The sequence below is a fragment of the Oryzias latipes genome, chromosome 3, assembly GCF_002234675.1.
Source record: "Oryzias latipes chromosome 3, ASM223467v1".
Taxonomy (NCBI): Eukaryota; Metazoa; Chordata; class Actinopteri; order Beloniformes; family Adrianichthyidae; genus Oryzias; species Oryzias latipes.
Window position 1 is genome coordinate 2,722,286 of NC_019861.2, and position 23,488 is coordinate 2,745,773.

General features: G+C 46.3%; 1 protein-coding gene across 5 annotated transcripts in view; it reads left to right on the forward strand.

Annotated features, from left to right (window-relative positions):
- LOC101159565 (serine/threonine-protein kinase BRSK2) overlaps positions 1 to 23,488 on the forward strand; it is a 129,432-nt gene that overhangs the window by 93,144 nt on the left and 12,800 nt on the right. For 4 of the 5 annotated variants that reach the window (XM_023950574.1, XM_023950579.1, XM_023950588.1 and 1 more), the window contains exons 8-15: positions 1,650 to 1,796; positions 5,257 to 5,288; positions 8,119 to 8,283; positions 8,360 to 8,457; positions 9,432 to 9,582; positions 10,834 to 10,893; positions 20,955 to 21,015; positions 22,850 to 23,057. In XM_023950574.1, coding sequence (XP_023806342.1) covers positions 1,650 to 1,796; positions 5,257 to 5,288; positions 8,119 to 8,283; positions 8,360 to 8,457; positions 9,432 to 9,582; positions 10,834 to 10,893; positions 20,955 to 21,015; positions 22,850 to 23,057 — 922 coding nt within the window. The remainder of the gene's footprint in view (positions 1 to 1,649; positions 1,797 to 5,256; positions 5,289 to 8,118; positions 8,284 to 8,359; positions 8,458 to 9,431; positions 9,583 to 10,833; positions 10,894 to 20,954; positions 21,016 to 22,849; positions 23,058 to 23,488) is intronic. The other variant, XM_023950581.1, reaches the window with a different exon arrangement.

The window sequence follows — 23,488 nt, forward strand, 5'->3', positions numbered from 1 at the left end:
TCTTCCTTCAGCTCAGAGTTCCCATCCTGCCGTTGTTCTCAGCTCCTCCCATTCATTTATCTTCACTTTGAGTTCGTCTGTGAGAGAGCGCCTCCTCCTGCTGAAGGAGTAACCGTCTTCACGCCGCTGAGCACGCTCAGCCGCTGCGTCTACAAACCACTGGCTGTCAGAGAGGGGAGCCAGTGGATGTGACATCGTCCATAGAAAACGGTTTGGCCCGTCTGACCCAATGTTTCTATGGCAACCGCTCTCACCAATCAGGAGCGGGCTTGTTGGGAATCCACACCCGTACCGCTGAAAAGTGGGCTCCACAAAATCTGTCAAACATTCTGAAGTTTGGAGAGGAGGGCCAGCAGGCTCCACCCACTTCTATTGAGGCATCTGATTGGTCAGTTTCTGACTTAAATAACTTGAACTACAAAAAAAATATGGGGAAAAAATTTAGGATTTTTAAGAAGATGTTAAAAAATAATCTGATCCCGAACGGTTCTTCTGACCAACAGAATGACTGAGTAACAGCTGTTTATCTCTCTATGGAAGTCTTGGTACTTCCTGTTTGGAACACCAGTGGGGGAGGAGCCACTCAGTCCAGTTCTTAGATACAGTCAATGGTTCAGATCATTTTATTTTTTTACAAACATCTAAGTTTAGGAGCAGAAAGTCCTGCTCCTTTCCATTCCCTCTCTCGACCTTCCACCTTTATGCAGACGGAGAGCATCTGAAGGAAATGGGAAAAGGCGGATCCCAGCTCAGAACCACAGACGTCCCTGCAGAAACGGTTCACTGTTACGCATGAACCAAACCATCCACAGAGCATCAAGACGAAAAGAGACGCTTAATTAAAATAGTTTATTTAGTGGGCAACTTTCTCTGAACTGAAGGTCGCTGAACACGGATAAAAGCACAACTGAAAAAGATGCTAAGTTAAAAGTCTAACTAGACGGTCAGGAAAGGGGGGCCATTCTGAAAAGATGAGATGAAAGACAACATTCTGAGAGAAACATGTTTGCCTAAAGTGTGTATTTATGCAAACCTGAAGGGAGAAACATCCACCAATCCTCCTGTGAATGTTCAAACAACACCTGCTGTAGGACCAGGTCACCCAAAACTGCTATATTATTACACAACCAGCCCCAAGTGGAGAGAATTTGAATGAAAAATAAAAATGAGCTTCTTTAAAACCCCTTGTGTTACTTCAAAGTTTGATCACATTTGTGCTGGAAAGGTTGTGGACGGAGGGGGGGGGGTCACACACACGTGTCTGGGAGGCTATTGGCAAAACATCTTAAGGAAATACAAAACGCTCGAACCTGCACCTAAAACCGTCTGGGTGCCCGACCAGAACATTGTGACTTTTGACTGTTCAAAAAATGATGACGAGATATTGTTTGTTTGACTTCAAAAAAAGTTCCACAAAAAACTTCACGTTTCTATCTATCATTGATGCACTTATTTGCTGGTTATTGCTCAGAGATTTGGTGGTCTGTAGTTTGTACCGCTTCCTGTTTTTTCTGTGAGTCACCGTGACGAGTGAACCTCCCCCTGTGGGATGAATAAAGTTTATCCAATTCAAACTCTGGAAAGGACACGTGCAGCACCCAGCTGTACCATGATTTGGCAAAAATCACCCCCCCTCTGTGCTCCCACAGGGCGCGCTGCCTTTTGATGATGACAACCTGAGGAACCTTCTGGAGAAGGTGAAGCTGGGGGTGTTCCACATGCCGCACTTCATCCCTCCAGACTGTCAGAACCTCCTGCGCGGCATGATCGAGGTGGACGCCAGCAAGCGGCTGACGGTGAGCGGCTTCTGCTCACCTCAGATGACTGAGCCACACACACACACACGGATGCTTGTTTCCTGCAGTCTGGGTCGGCGCCTCTGGGACCGTGGAGGCTATTTTTAGCACAGGAGCGCAGTGACTAACCCTGCAGCAAGCGAGCGCCGCTTCCCTTCATCTTCTGCCAACATTTCTGTGGGTCTATGATAGAAAGCGACCAAATTGAGCGGCGCTCTTTTCTGCGGTTAGTTTGGCTTCGTGCAGCTGATGAAGCTTCAAACTGGTCTCTGAAAGCCTTCCCGGGTCCTCTTTGCTTTCATCCGCTGCTCCGCTCCTGCAACGGGAAGCGTCTGGCGTTTGGAAGACATGAAACAGGGTTCATGACAGGAAGGAGCAGAAGTTTCTGCGCCTTTGAGGTGTGAGATGAAAGCAGCTGTCCTGCCTTCCCGCTCATCAATACTGCAAAGAGAGACTCTGTCATCCTGCAGAGGAACACGTTTCACGCCCCCACCCCCCCCAACCACAGTGGAACGAGACAAAAAGATGCAAATGTTGATCATCTGAGCGCCACTTTCTCTGCTCCGTCATAGGAACGGCTTCGTGAATGGCCCTTTTCATCTGTCTAATCATAATGTTACGACTTCACAGGACCAAGAGTTTTACATTTTTGAATAAAGGCCACATTTAACGTGAAACCGATTTAGGAGCGTGGTTCGCAGACCTGTTCCCAGTGCAGGGCTGCCCTTTATCATCGGTTCTGCTCGTAATCTTTATGGACAGAATTTCTAGTCGTAGCCAGGGGCCAGAGGGGGTTTCCTCTCTGCTCTTTGCAGATGATGTTGTCCTGTTGGCGTCATGGAGCCAGGACCTCCAGCGTGCATTGGGGCGGTTTGAAGTGGGTTGAGGGTCAGCACCTCTAGGTCTGAGGCCAGGGAAAGGTTGTATGTCCTCTCTGGGTGGGTGGAGTTTCCCTGCCCCAGGTAGAGGAATTTAAATATCTTCCTTCACTACAATCTCGAGTGAAGGAAGATTGCAGCGTCAGATTGACAGGCAAATTGGAGCAGTTATCCGGTCCGTTGTGGTGAATAGAAAACTGAGCCAGAAAGCAAAGCTCTCAATTTACCGGTCAATCTTCGTTCCAATACTTACCTATGGTCATGAGCTCTGGGTCATGACTGAAAGAACGAGGTCCTGAAACCACCGGCTGAAATGAGCTTCCTCTGTCGGGTGGCTGGGTGCTCCCTTAGAGATAGGGGGAGGCGTAGAACCGCTGCTTCTTCACATCCACAGGAGTCAGTTAAGGTGGCTTGGGCATCTGGTCCCGATGCCTCCTGGACGCCTCCCTGGGGAGGTGTTTTGGGTCCCACTGGGTGGAGGCCCTGGGAAGAGGGAAGTCTTGGCATCTTTGCTTAGACTGCTGCAACCCAGTCTTGGATGGATGGATGTTTGGATGGATGGATGGATGAAAGGTTGGATGGATGGATGGATGTTTGGATGGATGGATGAAAGGTTGGATGGATGGATGGATGTTTGGATGGATGGTTGTATGTTGGTTGGATGGATAGATGGATGGTTGGATGGTTGGATGCATGGATGGATGTTGGTTAGATGGATAGATGTTGGTTGGATGGATGGATGGATGGATGGATGGATGGATGGATGGATGGATGGATGGATGGATGGATGGATGTTGGTTGGATGGATGGATGGATGGGTGGATGTTGGATGTTGGTTGGATGGATAGATGTTGGTTGGATGGATGGATGGATGTTGGATGTTGGTTGGATGGATGGATGGATGGATGTTGGATGTTGGTTGGATGGATGGATGGATGGATGGATGGTTCGATGTTGGATGTTGGTTGGATGGATGGTTGTATGTTGGTTGGATGGATAGATGTTGGTTGGATGGATAGATGGATGGTTGGATGTTAGTTGGAAGGATTGATGTTGGTTGGATGGATGGATGGATGGATGGATGGATGGATGGATGGGTGGATGTTGGATGTTGGTTGGATGGATAGATGTTGGTTAGATGGATGGATGGATGGATGGATGGATGGATGGATGGATGTTGGATGTTGGTTGGATGGATAGATGGATGGTTGGATGGATGGTTGGATGCATGGATGGATGTATGGTTGGATGGATGGTCCTGTTTGCAGGCTCAGACATTAGTAGGAGATCAAAAGTTTTCCTGTGTTTTTAAGTCAAATTACTCCTGCATCCTAAACTTTAAACAAAACGGGTTTTACTTAAAAAAGTCTCGGTTCCACTGCAGAAAATAACAAGTCTTCATTGAGCAGCAGTCAGAAAACAGTTTGATGTTTTATTCATGACAGGAAAACAGTTTTAAGGGTGGGTTCATGTGAAATAAATGGATCCATGCTAACTGTGGAGCAGCACTAAAAACTGGGTGATTTTTTCCATCAGAGTCAAATAACGACCGTTCAGTTTAACCGAATCGTCAGGAGGAGAGGAGACTGAAGCCTCTGTTTGCCCATGCATTAAAGGGTCTATATCCTGCTGTTCTTAAGCCTTTCAGAGTAAAATATATCCATAAATATCATCATAAATTACCTTTGGCACACTAAAAAACACATTTTTTATGAAAAATGAGTTATTTTCACAGCTCTTTTTCCTATCCAGAAGTAAGACGACTCGATCTCTGAGGCTCCGCCTTTCTCTTCTTGTGGGTGTCGCCCATTTCATGACATCGGCAGCGAGTCTGCATTTCACGTAAACGAAAAACATCCAAACTTTTGCAAAGATGGATGTTCCTATTGTGCATAGAAAAAAGGAAAGCGTTTAGCCAATCATCGCTAGCTCCACTGACAAAAGTGGGCGTGTCTGTTTGCCTGGGGGCGGGGCTGGCAGCACAGACTCTTCCTGGAAGGGGCGGTTCCTGTGAGAAACCGCTCGTATTCGTGGATTAGGAGGGGCTGCTGCTCAGAGAGCCGGCTTTTAGAGGAATATTCTGAGATGCTTGAACGCATCAAAGTAACGCTTTCAGGTAGTTTATAGTGAGGAGTGAACATTATGAAACACTTAAAGCTTAGACAACATCAACAACACAGCCACATGTACGCACAAACAAAAGCAAACACACATCACAGACTCTGCTGTTGTTCAGAGAACAGCTGTCTGTCATTCTCACAAACTGAATTCAGTTTTTTACACTTTTGTGTTAATATAATAAAAAGAATTCAGTCTTTTCATAATTCTTTAAGATTATTGTTCCGTTTTTTTTCTGTAAAAGCAGTCCGGCGTCAGCCCTCTGTTCCTGTCAAATCCATCACGTGTGAGAACTGATTCTGGCTGTAAATGTTTCTGAAGTTTTTGGATCAGTCTTTCTCCAGAGCTGACACTGAGTCGGGTCACCCGTCAGAACTGGTGTCAGACGTGTTGGAAGTCCTCCTCCGTGCAGAATCCCACACGTTTGGCTTTGACGTCTCCCTTCTTGTGCTTTTTCCCCACAGCTGGAGCAGATCCAGAAGCACTCGTGGTACCTGTGAGTACGCCTCCTTTCATGTTGATGACAGAAAAATGCTGCTGCTGGATTTGCAGTGATGCTAGTAATGCAGCTATTGAAGGTTTGGTTTTTGGCGGCGTGTCCATTAGCGCGGCGGCGGCAGCGGCGGCGCTCACGCCTCCTAATGGGACTGTAAGCTCTAATGACTGCTCTGTTTCTGGGTGACAGAGAGCAGGATGATGTTATTAATTGGACTTGATGCTGAAGAAAACATCCAGAGAACGTGGATGGAACATCCAAAGTCATCCCGGGTTTTCTCTCATAGTTACTGGAGATACAGAAACGAAAAAACAAAAGTTGAAGAAGCAGAACAGGAGCAATTACTAAAAAAACATCATTTTTCATTTGGTAAAATATTTAGATTTTGTTTTTTAGTTTTAAATTTACATTTTCTTCATACTTTCAATATTTATTTGTAGTTTACTTTTTTTGTTTTAATTAAAAATGTGTATTTTTCAGATATACAATCGGCTTTATATTTACTTTAAAGTGTGGGTGACATGGCCTATTTTAATAAGCCAAAATATAGTAAATAGTCTCTATTTCATGTTGCGATTGTTTTTAATATTTTTCGAAAAAGAATAAATAGCGAAAAACGCGATATAAACAACGAGGACGGCCGCCGGCTTCACGCATTCCGCCGACTTCGCGCCGCCATGTTTGTGACGTAACGAAAGGCAGACAACATGGCTAGCACCGATAGCGAAGCACAGAGTGATGCTACCGTCTCTATTAGCGATTTATCATCAGATGAACAGAAAGATGAAGAGGAAAGTTGCGGAGATTATCATGATGATGAGTCACTTTTGCAACCGTATCGATTCGAACCCTTTTGCGAAAGTGAGGAGGATATAGCAGAAAGTAGTAGGTCTAGTGATGCCGATGACGATAGACAGCATGAAGATTCGGCTAGACTCCAGAACACGGCATGGTTAGTTGCCAATTTTATGTAGCACCCGTGGAGCCCTCCTGTTAGTTTAGAGTAGGGGGGTGGGTGCTTGGGTTCGAACAATGTCCAGGTGGATACCAGAAAAGGTGCACCTGATAAATCAAAGCGTGTCTCCTAATAAGAAAATAAAGAGACTCCAGAGATCTTTCAATATTTAGCCAAATTTTGCAAAAGCTTTGTTTAATAAATTATAATTTGGTAAATAAAATATAAATTGATACCCCAACAAAAAATATAAACCACTCCAATTAAGTAAAAAATGTATAAAATTAAATTACTCCACTTACCCTAAAATATACTCAAAATGTCCCCTTTTGGCCTAATCTAAACAAAGGTAAACACTGGTTTTCAACCCAATTTACAAAATAAATGTCACAAAATAAAAGTTTCCCAGATATTACTACTCTTTAGTTAACATCATCACTGTATACCATTAACAACTGTGGAACATTATCAGTTTTACCTGTTTGAACCAGTTTGAAACCTTTTCTCGCGCGCGTTCACACACACACACACACACACAGTTCAGTTTACTCACGGTACCGGCACCTCAAAAGCAAAAGAAAAAAAAACGTTGCAGGCCTGTTGCTTCTCTTGCAAAACATTGAGTGCGTTGAAATACTCCAGTTGGATCCAAGGACAACAGAAAAACACGACTACTTCGCCTCAATGTGATCCATCGTGATGCACACTAGCTTAGCAGCCTCCGCTCCCGACTCCAGCGCCGTCCTCTCCGACCCAGAAAACGGCTCGCTCGCTTCCAGCTCACCCGCCTTTCCTCGACTCAGAAGCCAAGATCCTCCTCCCAACTCTCCGTTCAAAATTCTTCGTTTGTGTCCCGGTTTTTGTTCCTTCAAAAACGCAGACTTCTCTCCTGCAGATCTGGAGGGAAAAATCCTTCGCCGTCCACCTTCTTGAACTTTCCCCTTTTCAGCAGCGTTTCTTGTTTTGGGAGTTTATACACAGATACACTTTCACTAGATGTATTGCTACATCCAGCTGCCACACAACGACTTGGCATGTTGATGATTAACAGATTTAAACACGAGAGAAACGAAGACTACCTGTTTTGTTTACATGCTGTCCGAAGCGGAACTGCGAAAGTCAATGCCTTTCGTGACGTCACAGGTCATATCGAGGTCACTTCCAGCCTGCGCTCTTAGCGGCAAATTCAAATCTCTGATTCCTTCGAAAGATGTCTATTATTCATATGCTTCGGATTTTTTTCGACGCGAACTATTGGTATCAATAGAATCAGCGTTTAAAAGGCTTTTTTATTTGACTTTAAACTGATCCTGATTTGACCCCATAAAAACCCCCAAAATGTAAAGGGGCTGTGAAGGGGCTGCTGTCAAGCATGGTGGCGAGAGGCTGATGATCTGGGCCTCGATTAGCATTCATTTGACTCCAAACCTTTGAGTGGGTTTTGGAGAAATTCTGAAGAGTTCTGACCCAAGTCCAAAGGCAGACAGGAAATGAAAATAGACATAAATGTTTGTGAGTTGAAAATGACATGTAGAGAACAATAGCCCAAAGACTAACCAACGTTTGAAATCCTCAATAAGTAATTTACTGTCTTCACAAGAGTTTTTCTACAAATTAATTTTGCCTTTTGATCCAATTTATTGGCATTTTAATCCAATTCGTGGACGATATACATCAACAGTACCTAAAAAAAACACTTTCATTTCCTAAATATCTGCTTGGATCTCATGAAGTCCTTGAAAGAATAAAGCAGCCTCAAACCCATCTGCCGCTCCTGACTTTACCTTCACTAAACTGACGGTCCAGAAGGCGGGACTGGAATGATCCGCCAGCGGGGCGGGGCGTTTGTTTTGAAGTCTGACTTTTGCTCTGCAGAGGAGGAAAGAACGAGCCGGAGCCCGAGCAGCCCGCCCCCAGGAAGGTGGCCATCAGGATGCTGGCTGCGGCCGAGGAGATCGACCCGGACGTCCTGGAGAGCATGCACTCTCTGGGCTGCTTCAGGGACAAGGACAAACTGTCCAAAGACCTGCTGTCTGAGGAGTGAGTGATGGGGAGGAGGGGCAGGGGGTCCTCCTCATGAGTCGGCTCACCGCCTCTCACCTGTTCCCCTCTGCAGCCACAACCAGGAGAAAATGATCTACTTCCTGCTACTGGACCGGAAGGAGAGATACCCGAGCCACGAGGACCAGAACCTGCCGCCCCGCAACGAGATCGGTACGTCCACTCCAGCTGAATTCCAGCCGGAGCCCTCCCCTGCTGGTGCTCAGGCTCTGTCCTGTTTGGATTTTCATGCTTAAATGAGCCGCAGGCGGCAGGAAAACAGCCTGCAAAGATGTGATGGCAGCCCTCCTGTCTCTGATCGCTTTGTTCTTAATGGTCGTCACAAGAAGCAGCAAAATGCTGAGGTCAGCTTCTGAGGAGGAAACTGAGGCTTAGAGATGTTTGTAGACGTGAACGGCAGACCTAAACGCAGATCTGCTGAGACTTTTCTCACCATCAGTCTGAGGTTTAAGTTTGTCTGGATTTAAGAAAATAGAAGATTTATCCTGTCAGCAGGTTTTTTTTTCATGTTGAGCTCAGAAAAATCTTTATCAATAGCTGTGAACCATTTTTCCTTTTCTCTGCAATAAGGCATTGATTTTAAAGACCCGGAAGATGTTCTTCTAATAACGGAGGACACGTATCAAGAAAATTAAGCTTAAAATTGCATTTCTGATTATTTCTATATTCAAATCGTTGTCAATCAGGAGCAGATGAAAAAATGGCGTTGGAAAAAGCCGTTTTTGTGACGTAGGTGCTACAATCGGCCGGGCACAAGCTCCCTGAGCCGGCATTTGGCTCCTCGCCATTCACTAATGTTAGGTTGGGACTGTGAGGGGGCTGTGAGCCAGCAGAAGAGCAAATAAACAGATGGGTGATGGGAAATGTGGGCGGGGTTGCTCCGTGCCGCTCTGCAGAAACTTTGTCTGAGAAAATGACTCAGGGTTTCTTCATGTCGGCTAAAAACGGCATCATCATATTTAAAACACCTTAAAACAGATCAGTAGATGATGGGAGGGGCTGTAAACCTGAGAAACATCACTGCCGTAGTTGGATTGGGTCTTAACTCCGTCCCGTCAGCGGGTCTTCTGGTTGCTCCTGCTGCGGATTTCAGACATCAGCATTCCACGCTCCTCCCCCCTCTGCAGATCCGCCCAGGAAGCGCGTGGACTCCCCCATGCTGAGCCGGCACGGCAAACGCAGACCGGAGAGGAAGTCCATGGAGGTGCTGACCGTCACGGAGGGGGGGTCTCCCGTCCCGGTGCGCAGAGCCCTGGACATGGCGACCCACGGTCAGAGGTGAGAGCCATCCCACGCCGGCGTGCATGTCAGCCGTAAAACTTGAGGGCTTTTTTTTTGTTTTTGGTGATGTATTTAAGCACAGTTCAGAAAAAGGGGACCAGCTTGATTGGTGGGGGTCCCACCGTTCTGCCCGGCTCCGTCTCCCTTCACCTGACCGAGCGCCACCGTGTCCTGGGGGTCTCTCCCTGTCGCCTGAACTGCAGTTAAATACATGCCACCGTCCTCCGCCTGCTGGTTCTGCTCCACACGCTCCTCCTGAGGTCCCACATGGGCTCTGCTGAAGAGGAGCGGCCTCCCTCTGGTTCTGGGGGAGCGGCCTGGCTGCTGGCCTGGCTGCTGGAGCGCCGTGCAGAGCGTGCATGGAGCATGCAGTGGCAGAGGACAGGAAGCTCCAAAACAAGCTGGAGGTTTCATGTTGGGATGCTTTAGAAATCCCACGGATTAATGCAAAGACGTTCCTAGGCCAGCCGAGGGGCGGGGGCTCTCCAGCCTGTCCTGGGTCCTCCCCCGGGGGGATTCAGAGTCAGAACAGTCAAGGTTTAGCTTTTTTGCCACACATTTTGTCACACAAGTTGTGACTGAAAGTTGCTGCGGTCCCAACTCTAAAGATCTTCACATCAAGAACTGGCATCCACAGAACGCACAGTTGGATTTTCAGAAACCTAAATCATCAATAGAGAGAGGCAGAATGCTGAGAGAGCACGTGAAGACGAGTGTTGTCTTTGTGCAGATGCCAACAAATATTGAAAAGTAAGGGACAGTTCTCTAAGACTCCACTAGGTGGCGCTGGGAAATTTGACATTAGGTTTGGGGCCGAAGAAAAGCAATTTCTACTCGGCACATCCAAATCCTCTACTGTATGTGTGTGTACGTTTGATTCTTTTCATGAATGTTTCACTGATATACTGTTGAGAAGAGAAGTTCATGGCTGGGATTGAGTTTGTTTGGAGAAAAACTCTGTGTGTGCTTGAGTTGGATGGGGTCCGCATGCTGGCGGCCGGTCTGCAGAGTCGAGCTGCAGCCCTGAAACGCTGCCGCAGACTCAACCAGCATGTGTGGCTCCAGCATGAGCCGTGGACGTGCCTCTGACTGAGCGTCTGTGCTTCCTGTGCATGCTCCCACCTCTGCTCTCTGAGGTGATCCATGCTTTTTGGTTTTTGCGTCTTTGCATTGCATGCTAGAATTCAGGATGTCCCCTTTTATGACCGCCTTTCTGTCTCTTCATTTTCTGTCTGCCCCCTTCTGTAGCAAATCTGTTTTCAGTAAAAGCTTGGATATCACAAACGCTAACTGCAGCAAGGAGGAAAGGTACTGTCTGCCCCGCCTCTTTCCGTCCATGTGTTGTCCTGCATTTTGCTTTCTTTTGCTGTCAGTCTCTGTTTGTGTTCAGTGAAGAGCGTTTCAGCATTTGACATGAAATATCCAGAAATCAGCTGTTTCTCTCTGACGATCTCTGGCTTTTTGGAAATGCAGGAAAACGTCTGTTTCACATGAGAGTACTGCGGCTCTTCTTCCTCCATGAAGGTTTTTGTCTTTGTTTATGGTCTTAAATGTATGGAGGACAGCACTCTAAAGGCCCGTACACACCGGGACGAATATTAGCCAGGCGTTTTTCGCCACCTTTTTTGTGTTCGCACCCAGGCGATTTTCGCTGACGATGAGCCGAGCGAACATGCAATTTCATTCCCTGACATTAGATGGCGCTTAATGTAAACAGAAATACTCCTGTACACAAGGTGGCGCTTTGCAACTTTACGCTTCTTAAAGTCGCTTTTCACTCAGAAGAAGAGAGCAAGTATTTACGCGCTTGTCAGAATAATACAAAGAAAACATGAATATTTCAAGCATCAGTAGCTCCAACTGGTGCTTGGTTCGGGGATATTTTAGAATGTCCGTCATTATTTCTATGCGGCAGTGTAGACGCTACTCGGCGTCCATCTTCTTCGCTGGTATGTGTGTTCAGCATGGCAGTTTTGTGTTTGAGCGCCCCCAAGTTGTGTTTTAGTGTAACTTCAGAAGCTCCAGACACGTGTGCAAAAGCGCCATTCTCATTGGTCGAATAGATTTCGATGCGAGGCGTCAAAAAAAAAAAACGAACCCGAGGCTTTTTTTTTTTTTTGACGCTTTGGCGCGTGGCGTTTTTTTCGCGTTGGTGTGCACGCTCTCATTGGTGCCCTTTGTTTAGTCACGAGGCGTTAATTCGTCCCGGTGTGAACGGGCCTTAATGCTCAGATCTAAGCTTAAGGACGCTCTCTCCAGGACCTTTGAACATCTTTCCTCTTTATGAATCATTACCTTCTTAGAGCAGAAACTTTAGCTTGATTTCCCGTGAGACCTGCCTCCAGGGCCAAATGACGATGGGAGTTTAAACATGTTCTTGTGTCTTTTTCCTGATGATGGAGGACATGCATGAAGAAAAAGAAGCTCATCAAAGCTGCATTTCTGTCTGTTTTTGTATTCAAATCATTGTGAATCAGGAGCAGATGAAAACATCCTGGATTTGTTACAGGAAAGGACGCTGGGTGGGCCGCCGTCTCGCCGCTCTGCTCCATTCTGATGCGTCCACTTTTAGATGACTAGATCCATGTCTGAGCTGGCTTTTAAAGCGGCCCAAAAGAGGATCAGAGTGGGGTTTTGAACCTTTCTTTTGGTGCTTTTGGCTCAATCTTTACCTTGTTGACAGACATTTGAATGACATGATCAGGTTTTTTGGGCTCCATTTTTGCCTGTTGCCAGTTTCGCTTTGTTTGTCTGTATCTTCCGCTTTATCCTGTTTCCATGAATCGTCACCATTAAGATTTTCAAGGACAATCTGATGAGGATTTCATGCGTCTCTCAGTGAAGCCAGGATCAAACCCTTCTTTTCCTCACCTAAACCTGTTTCTTTTGACCTTTTTGTTTTTAATGGCCGTCACATTTTACCGACCAGCTGGTCGTGCTGCAGGTGAGTTCAGAGCGTGCCGTTGGAGTAAAGTCTCTGTGAGGCGTGGAGAGGAGCAACCAGCCTGTGTGTGTGGCCTCACAGCAGGTAAAAAAGAGAAGGGGTCCGTGTTTGAATGTGCCGTCTGAATGGAGATTAGCATAACTTAATTGGCAGGAATGCAGATGGTGCGCAAACGGGGGATGGAAATTAGGCGTCCAGTCTCTCTCAGCAGCCTGTAATCAGCCTCATCATGTCATTCGGGAGAGGCATAAAATGAAGTCTGCTGCAGACAAACACCCACAACCTTTAGGTTCTTCATTCCTGGACTGGATCGGGTCACAGTTGATGAGTTGCTGGTTAATGGTGGCTGTAAGCTGGAGGACAGTGTGGAAAGTCTCCATCCATCTTTATTGGAGCCGTCATAATAAATGCTTCTTCACTTAGAGTTAAAGCCCCATCAGTCGTCACACTCCTGGAGGTGTGGAGTTTGTTCTCCACATTTGACCCATCCCTTGGGAGGGGGAGGGGGGCAGTGAGCTGCAGACACAGCTAAGCTCAGGAACCATGTAGTGCAGGGGTGGTGAACAAGTTTGACACCAAGAGCAGAATTTTTTCACTGTGATAGTCAAAGAGCCACACCACACACTGACCTGCCAGCACGCACACGCGCGCGCACGCACACACACACACGTGCAATTGAAGCTGTATTATTGTCCATAACACACTCCTCTCCCTACAACAGAACAGCAGTATTGTAGATGTGTTTATTTCAAGGAAAGTGTCCACCCTCAATACACACATCAATGCAGCTTAGCCAGAGTTAACACAGAGTCTACCCTAGAGGTCAGATACCCCCTCCACACACACAGGCACCTCTCTCTCATTTCATACACACACTCTCTCTCTCTCTTCATCTCACTCTTTTCTCTGCCTCTCTCTGACAAACAACTACTCGGTGACGGGCAGTAAGGTTGATGCTGGTGAGAATGTGACTCCTCTGAATTCAGATTTATGATGATAAGACTGAATATTTCATCGTTTATCCAACAGCATTTAACTGGTAATTCTTTGTGTATCAACATTCCTCTTTCAATGATACTTACACCAACAAATACACAAACATCTGGACAGAGCATCCTTCTGGTGTCTGAGTCATTCAAATTCACAATAAACACATTAAATACATTACATTTCAGTTGTGTGCAACTTATATTAATTTTGACCTTCATTAGAATATCTTGCTTCTATATGTTTTTTAATTTAAAATTGAATGACTGACATTTGTACCAAAAGCAAATAATTTATTAAATATTAATACATTGCAATGAGTCAGTTCATATTTAAAAGTAGTGATCCAGCAAGTGCTGAGTTAAACTTCAACTGGCAGCGTAAATCACACCCCCTCCTTCTTGCTCACACTAATTTAGCCAAACGACATGCATCTTAATTCTCCTAACAGCTACCTGGCTCATGGTTTTACACAGAAAATTCCCCATTTCCCATGAGTCTTAGGGGCTGAAGGCGGGGCTAAGCCCCGGGCCAGTTGTAGCCTCTAAGATCAGCTCCTTTACGTGAGTGTCGGTCAGAACGGACCGATGTCTGTTCTCCAAATTATAACAGCGCCGTCTTTCAAAGAGATTTCAGCTCAATCATGTCCGGTTCTCTCGCTGCCTCATCAGTGACAAGCGGGGATCTCATCAGTCAGTCTCTGCATTAAAGGATCCATGAGAAAAGTGATCTGCAGTCGTTTCCGTTCGGTTGCGCAAGCAGCGTCACGTTCTGCGCTTTAGTCATTTGGATTGCAGCTTCCTGCTGTGAGCTCTGCAAAGAAGGAAAGTGGGAGGATTGTTGTTTTGAAGGTGCGCTTTGAAAAGCTTCAACTTGTTCATAAAGGAGACAATTTGTGTCAGATGATCAGGAAGTTTTTAATTTTCTCCTGGATCCGTTTTGTTCTTTTCTGCCATGACCAATGTTACTGCTTCTAAAAGCTCATAATAATAATAAACATCGTGAGTTTTCATTCTGTTCAGTAAAAAGCAAGAATCTTCCCGTTCTTCCAGAAACATCCTGTGTTTGTCTTTATACTCTGAATTTCACCATTTAGACCATGAGGATAACAGTCTGCACGCACATCAAATCTTTATCTATGTGTTCCGACATTGGACGTAACCCGCGCAAATGATTGGCGCTCACGTATGTGTCGGGAGCAGCATCAAACACAAACACTGCCAAATCACTTTTATTATTATTTATTTGTAATACCCTCTGATGGTTTGAGTGTGGTTTAAGAGGGAAAAAATTACGAAATGAGGCAAAGTATATAGAAAATATGATGAGACGCAAAGAGCCGCACGCTCATTGGCCAAGAGCCGCATGCGGCTCGAGAGCCGCGTGTTCGCCACCCCTGATGTAGTGATTTAACCCCCCAATCCAACCCCTCAGTGCTGGGTGTCAAACAGGGAGGCACTAGGTTCCTATTTTCAGAGTCAGCCACGGATTTGAGCTCTTGACCTACTGGTTTCGGGGTGGACACTCTACCACAAGGCCACTGAGTTGGTAACTTGACTCACTCAGCAGATCCAAATTGATCCTAACGATTCGATCTGGGCCTTTTCACCACCACCGGGTTGACTGTTGAACGCCCAGACTGCACTCATAACACTCCTTTACCATTGGGGCCCAGGAAACGTCACAACGTATTGCTAGTGTGTAGGCGGCGCTGCTTACTCTTTGTAGCTATGGTCCACCTCACAGATTGCCAGCATCATCAGATCCTCAACTTCAGCTCCAGACCGGGTTGAACCTGTTGACCTGGCTGGCCGGAAACAGAACCAGAGCCACCATTGGAGCCGAACCAAGCAAAGTTTAGCTCAGATCAAATGGTGGGTGGGCTCTCAGAGGATTTATCGGGAATGGGCTCTGGTCCTCTGTTGGAGGAAAGATTACGCACCCCCAGACTATTTGAATGGCCAGGGTGATGAGACAACAACAACCAGAAAGAAACATTTCAACAAGGTTAAAATAACAATTTGTATTTTAGAGCCAATGAGATATCTTTTGCTCCAGATGTCCCAGCAGTTGGCCACCAGCTTTTCCCACATCTCTGGAGGCTTTCTGTCCCAGTTTTCCTGGCAGATCTGTCCCCAATCATGTTTTCTATCATGTCGGCAGCTAGGTGTGCCGCTCCAGGAGCCTTGTGCCTTTGCTTAGCCCTCTCATTTGTCCATTAGGCCAAACTCATGCTTGAAAACCAATCCAAGGCCAATTTTCAAGCCTTTGGCGAAGAAAAGAAGAAGGTTCTTAGTCAGGATGCAGCCAGTCCGCTGCTTCAACCATCAACCCTTTAAGCAGGGTATATTGTCTGTCCCCTTAGAGGAAAAAAATGACCCTTTAAGGTCAAGTCCCTTATGAAGCCTTAAGCTGCGTTCACACCGACCGCCATTCGCACTGCAAATTAGTGTTGGCTGCGACTCTTTCGCCGCATGTCGAATTCTCTGCTCGCGCAAAGATGTGTTGCTGGGCTTGACACCACGGCTACGTGTGGGAGGAGCTACCAACTAATGTTTTTAGCCTGATGACTACATGTCTGTCTGTGTTTATGTCATTTACAATGCATGGAAGATGCACCAGAGAGATCTGGTTACTTTATTCTGAAGAGGTCTACAAAAACATCGGTAATCGCGTCTCCATGTCAGGGTTCAGGAGATCATTCTGAGATTGTCCCGGTACCGGCAGCTTCACTCGCGCTCCGAGAGCCGTGTCCGTGGGACAGCCGCCTCCGCCGTGTTTCTGTAACCCAGTTTGAAGTATCGCATTTACCCGATTATTAGGTTTAATGACTCTGATCATATTTTGGGCTGCTGTAACCCTTGTGCTAACTTAGATGAGCCCCCCCTTCCATTGACGTGTTCTCCCTACCATGACAAAGGTGGATAAAGGTGGAAAGATTTCATGGACACCAGTGAAGATCCCAAATCATTGAAGAAAAAAGGTTCAGAGCACTGTCTAGTGGGTCTAGATCAGTGTTTTTCAACCAGTGTGCCGCGGCACACTAGTGTGCCGTGGGAGATGGTCAAGTGCGCCATGGAGAAATTGCGGATCTAAAAACATTTTCCATCTCCAGGATTTCAGCTCTGTGTTCATCCAAACAGGCCCTGATAAAACACTGAGTAGTTAGGAATATAAAAGATCTTAAAATTACTTTTTCTTTGTGTTTCTTTAATTCTATTAAAGACATTTTGATAAGAATCACGGTACCGCGATTTAGCTGCAGCTATAACTGTGTAAGGAAAACTGTCTCCGGCAATCATTCTTGAAGGCTTAATCACATGTCATCAGTCTGACCAATCAGAAGTGGTTAAAGTCTTCACTTCTTTGTTCTTAATTCTGCTGATAAAGTCGCTCAGTTCTAACAAAAATACCAGCTAGAGTTCGTCTTTAGCTGGTGGTTCATCTCTTAGAAAAAAACGGCCGCAACTTCCTGCTTTTTCTGCCACAATTATCACAAAAATCCACGTGAGATTGCGGGGGGGGGGGGCTGTCGATCAATACAGACCATGAATTTCTGCTTCTTTTTTTTTTTGGGATGTTGGTGTGCCGCGGGATTTTTGTCAAGGTTAAAGTGTGCCGTGGCTCAAAAAAGGTTGAAAAGCACTGGTCTAGATGACCCAACTGTCTAGTGGGTCTAGATGACCCAACTCCCAATGTTAAAGTGCCTAGGATAGCACAAGGGTTAAAAGCTTGCTCAGGCCAGGAAAACAAAGACGTTCATGGATCTACTCATAGTAAAGTGGATGCATCAGAATGGAGCAGGGCAGGGAGAGAAGCGAGGGACTTCCGTCGGCCCCCGGGACAGAGAGCCGCCGTGGGTGCAGCAGGCTGGCGACCTGTCCAGGGCGTATCCCCAACAGTAGCCGGGACGGGCTCCGGCGGTCCCAGCGGGTTAACCAAATAGATGGAAGTTCAGGCCAAAATGTTTCCTGTGTATTCTACCCGCTGATGGGTTCACTGAAAGCGTCAGATGCCCAAAGCTGAGTCCCTGATTGGTAGATGCAAAGGGACGACCTACCCAAAATTCCTATGTTTGAACTCTGGCCTGGTCGCTGGTCGCTCACATCGCGCCGCTGCCAGACATTCGCCCCACAACCTCAGATCGCGTCTATACCATTGACTCAACATTAAAACTGTCCGTCTCTGCCGCGTGAATCTTGTTTGGTGTTAACTCAGCTTCAGGCAGGGGAAGCCTGAGAGCAGCTTTCTGCCTCCTCCATTTAAGAATAATGGAACAAAAGTCGTCCCCTTCTGACCTGCTGTGTGCTGACAGTACTGAAGTCCATTACAGCAAGAAAACAGCGGGTCAGGTTTGGATTTGGAGGAGTTTAAACTCTGACAGACTGCTGGTTTTGTGGATAATGTTTGCACATACATGTTCCATGTTATGTTTGTTTAGTCAGAAACTTGTTTTTTTGTGATATTGTAGACTTTAGCATTATTTAAAAAGGAAACAGAAGGTTTACCGTAATCAAAGTCATTGTCATCAAGGTCATTCAGTGCGCACAAATGAGAGAAACACACACAAAAACACAACTAAAACTGTAAAATTACAAGTTCTAACGACTTTCAGTTTAGCAGTGCAGTTGTCATCAAAAAGGTTCTCCTGAGCTTTGAGACCTGATGGACTCCACACACCTCGGCTTTATCCTCCTCTAGGCTTTAATGGTCTTCCCAATAAAAGAATGCTGTGATGGTGAATAGTGTGCACTTTGCAAACACACACACACACTTACGGTGGCACAGCTACCACATGAACCAGACGACCAGCAGCAAAAAGAGACGGTTGAAGAAGATTCTGAGATTTTTCATCTTTTCTTTTTCAGAGACTCACATCCTGAGGTTCAAAGACTAAGTTTAGGGTTTTGCAAATAAAAAGCAGGAAGAAGTCAAAAAGTAGAAAAAAGTTTCCGAGTGCAGATTTCTACGGCTAATTTTGGAGGAAAATTTGTCTTGGAACCCTCATATATTCAAAGTAAAATGACTAAAACTTTATTTTCTTTGAATAATTTTAAGTATAATGTGTTGAGAATGTTATATTGTTTTACTTATAGTCTTGAAGTGTGGAGTAATACATATAAAACCAATCCAATGCCATTACATTTAATACTTCATTAGGCTGGGAATATCCAGTGTTATTCATGAAGTCAGGGGTGGGCCGACGCTCTGGCTCGTGGGCTTGACTCTGATTGAAGGCCCGGACCGGGAGCTGATGTGTGGAGCGTTTGGTGGTCCACCTCATCAGAGAAAGAAATAACATAGAATCTGGATGAAAACATGCTTGAACTGCTCCAAAGTTGATGGATATATCTTAAAGCTGAACATTTTGGATTTTGTTCTTGTTTTAGATCCGATGGATTGATGCCCCTCAGGGAAAACACAAAATTAGAGAAACGCTGCGTTCATGTGCATGATGATGAACGATCAGATACATCAGGAAAACAACAAATCTTCCAACATCCCATGAATGCTGAATACAGTAACTATCAACATCTAAGCATTAGAGCAGCATTTATGAGTGGACTTTAGAATTACAGGGAAAGTAAAACCTGTATAAGGATTATCAATATAATTGATTCCAGATTAAATCATTTAACGGGCCGCATGTGGCCCCCGGGCCGGGGTTTGCCCACCCCTGCATTTGAAGATTTAGCCAAACAGCTAACTTTATTAAGGATGCTCAATTTTACGTTAGAGAGATGCTGGAGAATCCACAAAAGTTATTCGTTTTGTACCTCAGAAGAAGAAACTTGATTTTAAGTTTCAAGTTACTCGCACTGCTTTGAAACAAACATGTTTTTCTTTTGTAAAGGTTTGGAATGCGCAAGAGGAAATTCTGAAAAGTTGGTTTACTAAACTTTTACCTAAAAAGAATAAATGGTAAGGGCTCTGAGGAACATGTCATGTGTAGCTAGTGTGCAGCGGTAAAACCAAAAAAACCATCAGAATTGAGTTCTTCTCAATGCTCTTTTCCAGTTATGAACATGCACTTCTATGGTGAATATGTTCATGTACGGGGGAACTCTATTTATAGTCTAAAACATTCTGATATGTTCTCATCTTAAAAGGGGGAAAGTCTAAATGCTGACCTGAGTTTCTTTGGAAGGTTGACATCAAACGTGATGGAGCTGAAGGTTTGGTATTAATATGCACACAAGTTCCATCAGGTCTTTGGTGTTCGAGCACTGCTGTGTGATTTTCACAGCTCATTAGGATTTCTGTTCTCAGCTCGGGTCGTATTGATCGCCTTTCAAGTTGATGCTTTTATTTGTGCGCTGAAGAGACTCAAAGGAGCAGCAATAATCCAAACCACCGTGGGAGGTGATGGTTGTGATCACATTTACCTTAAAGGACAGTATTTACCTAAAGGACGTTTACCTGAACATACACTGAACCGCTCATCTGTAACATCATCTATCAATAGTTTGGTTTGGTTCACACAATGATGCAATCTCTGAGAAAATCAATAAAGATGATTCAAACAGAAAAAATGATAATGATAATAAAAAACGTTCAGAAGGTTTATGAAACCAGACTTACCTTGTATTTATTATTGGGCGTAAAATGGATGTTTTCACATGAGAGACGGACACTCTCACATAATAAACCAACCCCAAGTGGTCATAGAAGGAACTGCAACACTTAGTGGTTACTAGTTGACTTCACATGTTGAGTCTGTGACTGAAGATGAAGCTACGGCTCATGTATCTTCATATTTGATGAAGACATATTTATGGAAACCACGGCATGCTTGTGTTGGTGTGTGTGTGTGTGTGTGTGTTCGATGGAGTCTGTGCTTGTTTGATTATGATTTATGCTTTTCATTTATGGTTTCCTATGAAGTGAATTTGTTTGTGGGCAATTAAACCAGAAAATCCAGAAATAACAGGAGCAGACCTCTTTTGTTCTTGTTGAAGTGGATGTGTGGGTGTGTGTGTGTGTGTGTGTGTGTGAGTGTGTGAGTGTAACGGCATTTTAAAAAAAAGGGGAGGTCGAGATGGAGGGAAGTATGAAAAGTTAATGACTTGTAAATGAAAAATGGAAAAGCTCAGAAAGAGAGGAGGGGAGTTAATGAATTTTACATTTGATGTGCGCGTTGTGTTCATTTGTGTTGTGTGTCTGATAAACTGCTGACACGTCTGAAGAACTTTTGGTTTTTTATTGATTAGATGTTGTTCATATTTGAGTGTGTGTGGAAAGAAAACGTGATGTCTTTAATGGAAGTCATGGACAAACCCGCATCCAGCAGCTTTTGTCCCTTCCGGACTGAGCGGCGGTCCGCAGGGTGGGGTGTGGTGGGGGTGTGAGGACTTTATCATACCTTTCATTTGTGAAGCAGATTTCCATGAGTGACTCCTTTTCTCAACCCTGCTGTGCTCTTGTGTGTTCTGTGAAGGTCCAGGTCGATCAGCGGCGCCTCCACCGGCCTGTCCACCAGCCCTCTCAGCAGTCCCAGGGTAAGTGTCTGACTGGCTTCCCACAATGCATCTGGCTAGCGGGCTCTGCTGGCATGCCTCTCATCAGCAGCTCTTCATCTTCATCCCTAAGCTGTTGAACAGGGTGCAGATCCTTCAGGGTGTCCCGGTTGTGGATCCCACAGAGATGGGTTTCAGGATCCACAGTCCCGTCTGAGCCGAGGCCGCTCTGAACCGATGACGGATGGCGGTACTCCGTTAGAGGGCAGCACAGAGCTCGGGGAACCGTCCGCTGCTGGGGGGCTGCATACATCTTTATGTTTCCAGGATCTTTACCTTATGAAGAGCGTCAGCAGTGAAAGCCTTAGTCCCAGCTCGTATGGGTGGATACGACTGTACAGTGGCACGCAGGTGACCCACAACTATGTCACGGTGGTAGACTGCTCAGTAAACTCGTAGAGAGAGAGTGTGCTTCGTATGGGCGTCCTACGAATCCCCCCCACCCCCCATGAGAGTGCATTTGACTAAAGCATAAGATCTTAACTTCTGCCAGTAGTGGAGATGTGGCTTAGATGTGGTTTATTTAACACCCGCTTAGTCTTGGTCTGAAGCTGGGCTGACCCACAAGCTCAACGTGTGAACAAAGAGCTCTCAGTTAAGGGTTACACAGAAGGCGTGGGCCTCTCAAAAAAGTGAATATCCTGCCGCTCTGCAGAAACTATGTCCTAATAAACGACACGGGTTTTTGGATTTTGGCTAAAAACTGCATCATCGTAATTAGAAGAGCAGTGGAAACACTTTGGAAATAGATCAGAAGAGGATCCGAGTGGGACTTTACTGTAAGTGGATGTGGTGTGTATTTCCCAAACTCCCCTTAGAACAAAGCTGACCTCAGAGATTACAATGTGGTCATCATCTGTGGGTTCTCTCTGCTCTGAGCTGCCTGATGGACACACTGCCCCCCTCATCTGAAAACCACCGCGCATGCTCTGGCTGCCCCCCTTCTCGGGGAGTGAAGCTACATCTGTTAGCTTTGGGCCAGGTCACCTGCTGGTTTCGGGGATGCACCGATGTGGTTGTAGTCTTTGTTCTGGAGGCCTCTAAGCAAGACTCTGTGGGTACGAAGATCAACAGATTGATCTCGGTGCATCCCTACTGTTTACGCTTCACGAGTGCTCCACTGCTGCCTCCTGATTGGCTGATCACTTTGCTAATGGCATGTTCTGTTTTCTTTCTTTCTTGCACTCTCACCACGTCCTGCCTGCTAACCTCCAACCCATCACCGCGCTCCGTTTCATTTCCTGCTGTGTTGTTGCTCTTTGTTTTGCTGGCATTGAACCTTCATCGGGCCTTGCTGCCCAACCCTCCCGGCTTCCTCATTGGCTGTCCCCCGCTGTCATGTGTCGCGCTGCATGGCCAACTGCAGCCCAGCCGGCGTTTTTTTGTCCCACCCCAGTCCCCAGACCTGTGTCAGTCCCCCAACTGCAGCCCCACCCACTCCACCGAGGTCCGCCTAAACGGCGTGGGGCCCCGGGTTCCCAACTCCTACCAGCCAAAGATGGGCTCCCCCCTCATGCACCCCCGCACACAGACCCTCCCTGCCAAGCCCAAAGCGTCAGAGAAGCCACTGCAGACCACCAGATCCAACCCGCTCCCCCACACAGCCCAGACCCCCAGCAACCCCAAATCCGAGCCGTCCACCCCCAGCCAGTCTCTGGTGCCCTTTGTGCCCAACAGCCCCCGGGTGAGGCGCCACCCTCCCCTCACAGTCCCGCCTAAGCTGTCCATCCCCCTCTCCCCGGTGCCCCCCATGTCACCCCTTCGCCGGCCCCACCTTAACCCTGACCACAACGGCAAATCTGTCCCCTTCACACAGGTGACCCCCCACCCTTCCCCAAGAGGGAGCCCTCTCCCTACCCCAAAAGGCACGCCCGTGCACACACCCAAGGACAGCCCAGCTGGCACCCCCAGCCCGACCCCGCCGCCCAGCCCGTCCATCGGGGGCCTGCCCTGGAGGACGCGCCTCAACTCCATCAAGAACAGCTTCCTGGGCTCGCCGCGCTTCCACCGCAGAAAAATGCAAGGTAGGGGGGGCAGATCTACGGTAGGAAGGTGGCATCTGAAAGGTGAACTTTATGATTTCTTATTTTAATCCGTTTATGAGCACCAGTTCAAATCTGAGGCTGTTTGAAAACGCTGCACGGAAAAACCCCAGACAGAACCTTTTCTATTCTAAATGTTCTGGTCCAGATCAGTCCAGAACCTTTCAGCAAAGACAGATGATAGTAATGAAACATCAGAAGTTTGTTATAAACACATTGTTTTCTATGTCATCTCTGCACTGAGCAACCAGTGAGAAGAAAACCTCTAAAGACAGGACCAGGAAGCAGAGTCACATCTGCTGTGATTGGTCGGTGTCTGAGAAAACAGGAAGAGAAAGATACCAAACAAAAACTGGAACATCTGTTTCAAGATGGACAGGGTTGTCCTTCAATGCAGCACACCAACCTCACTC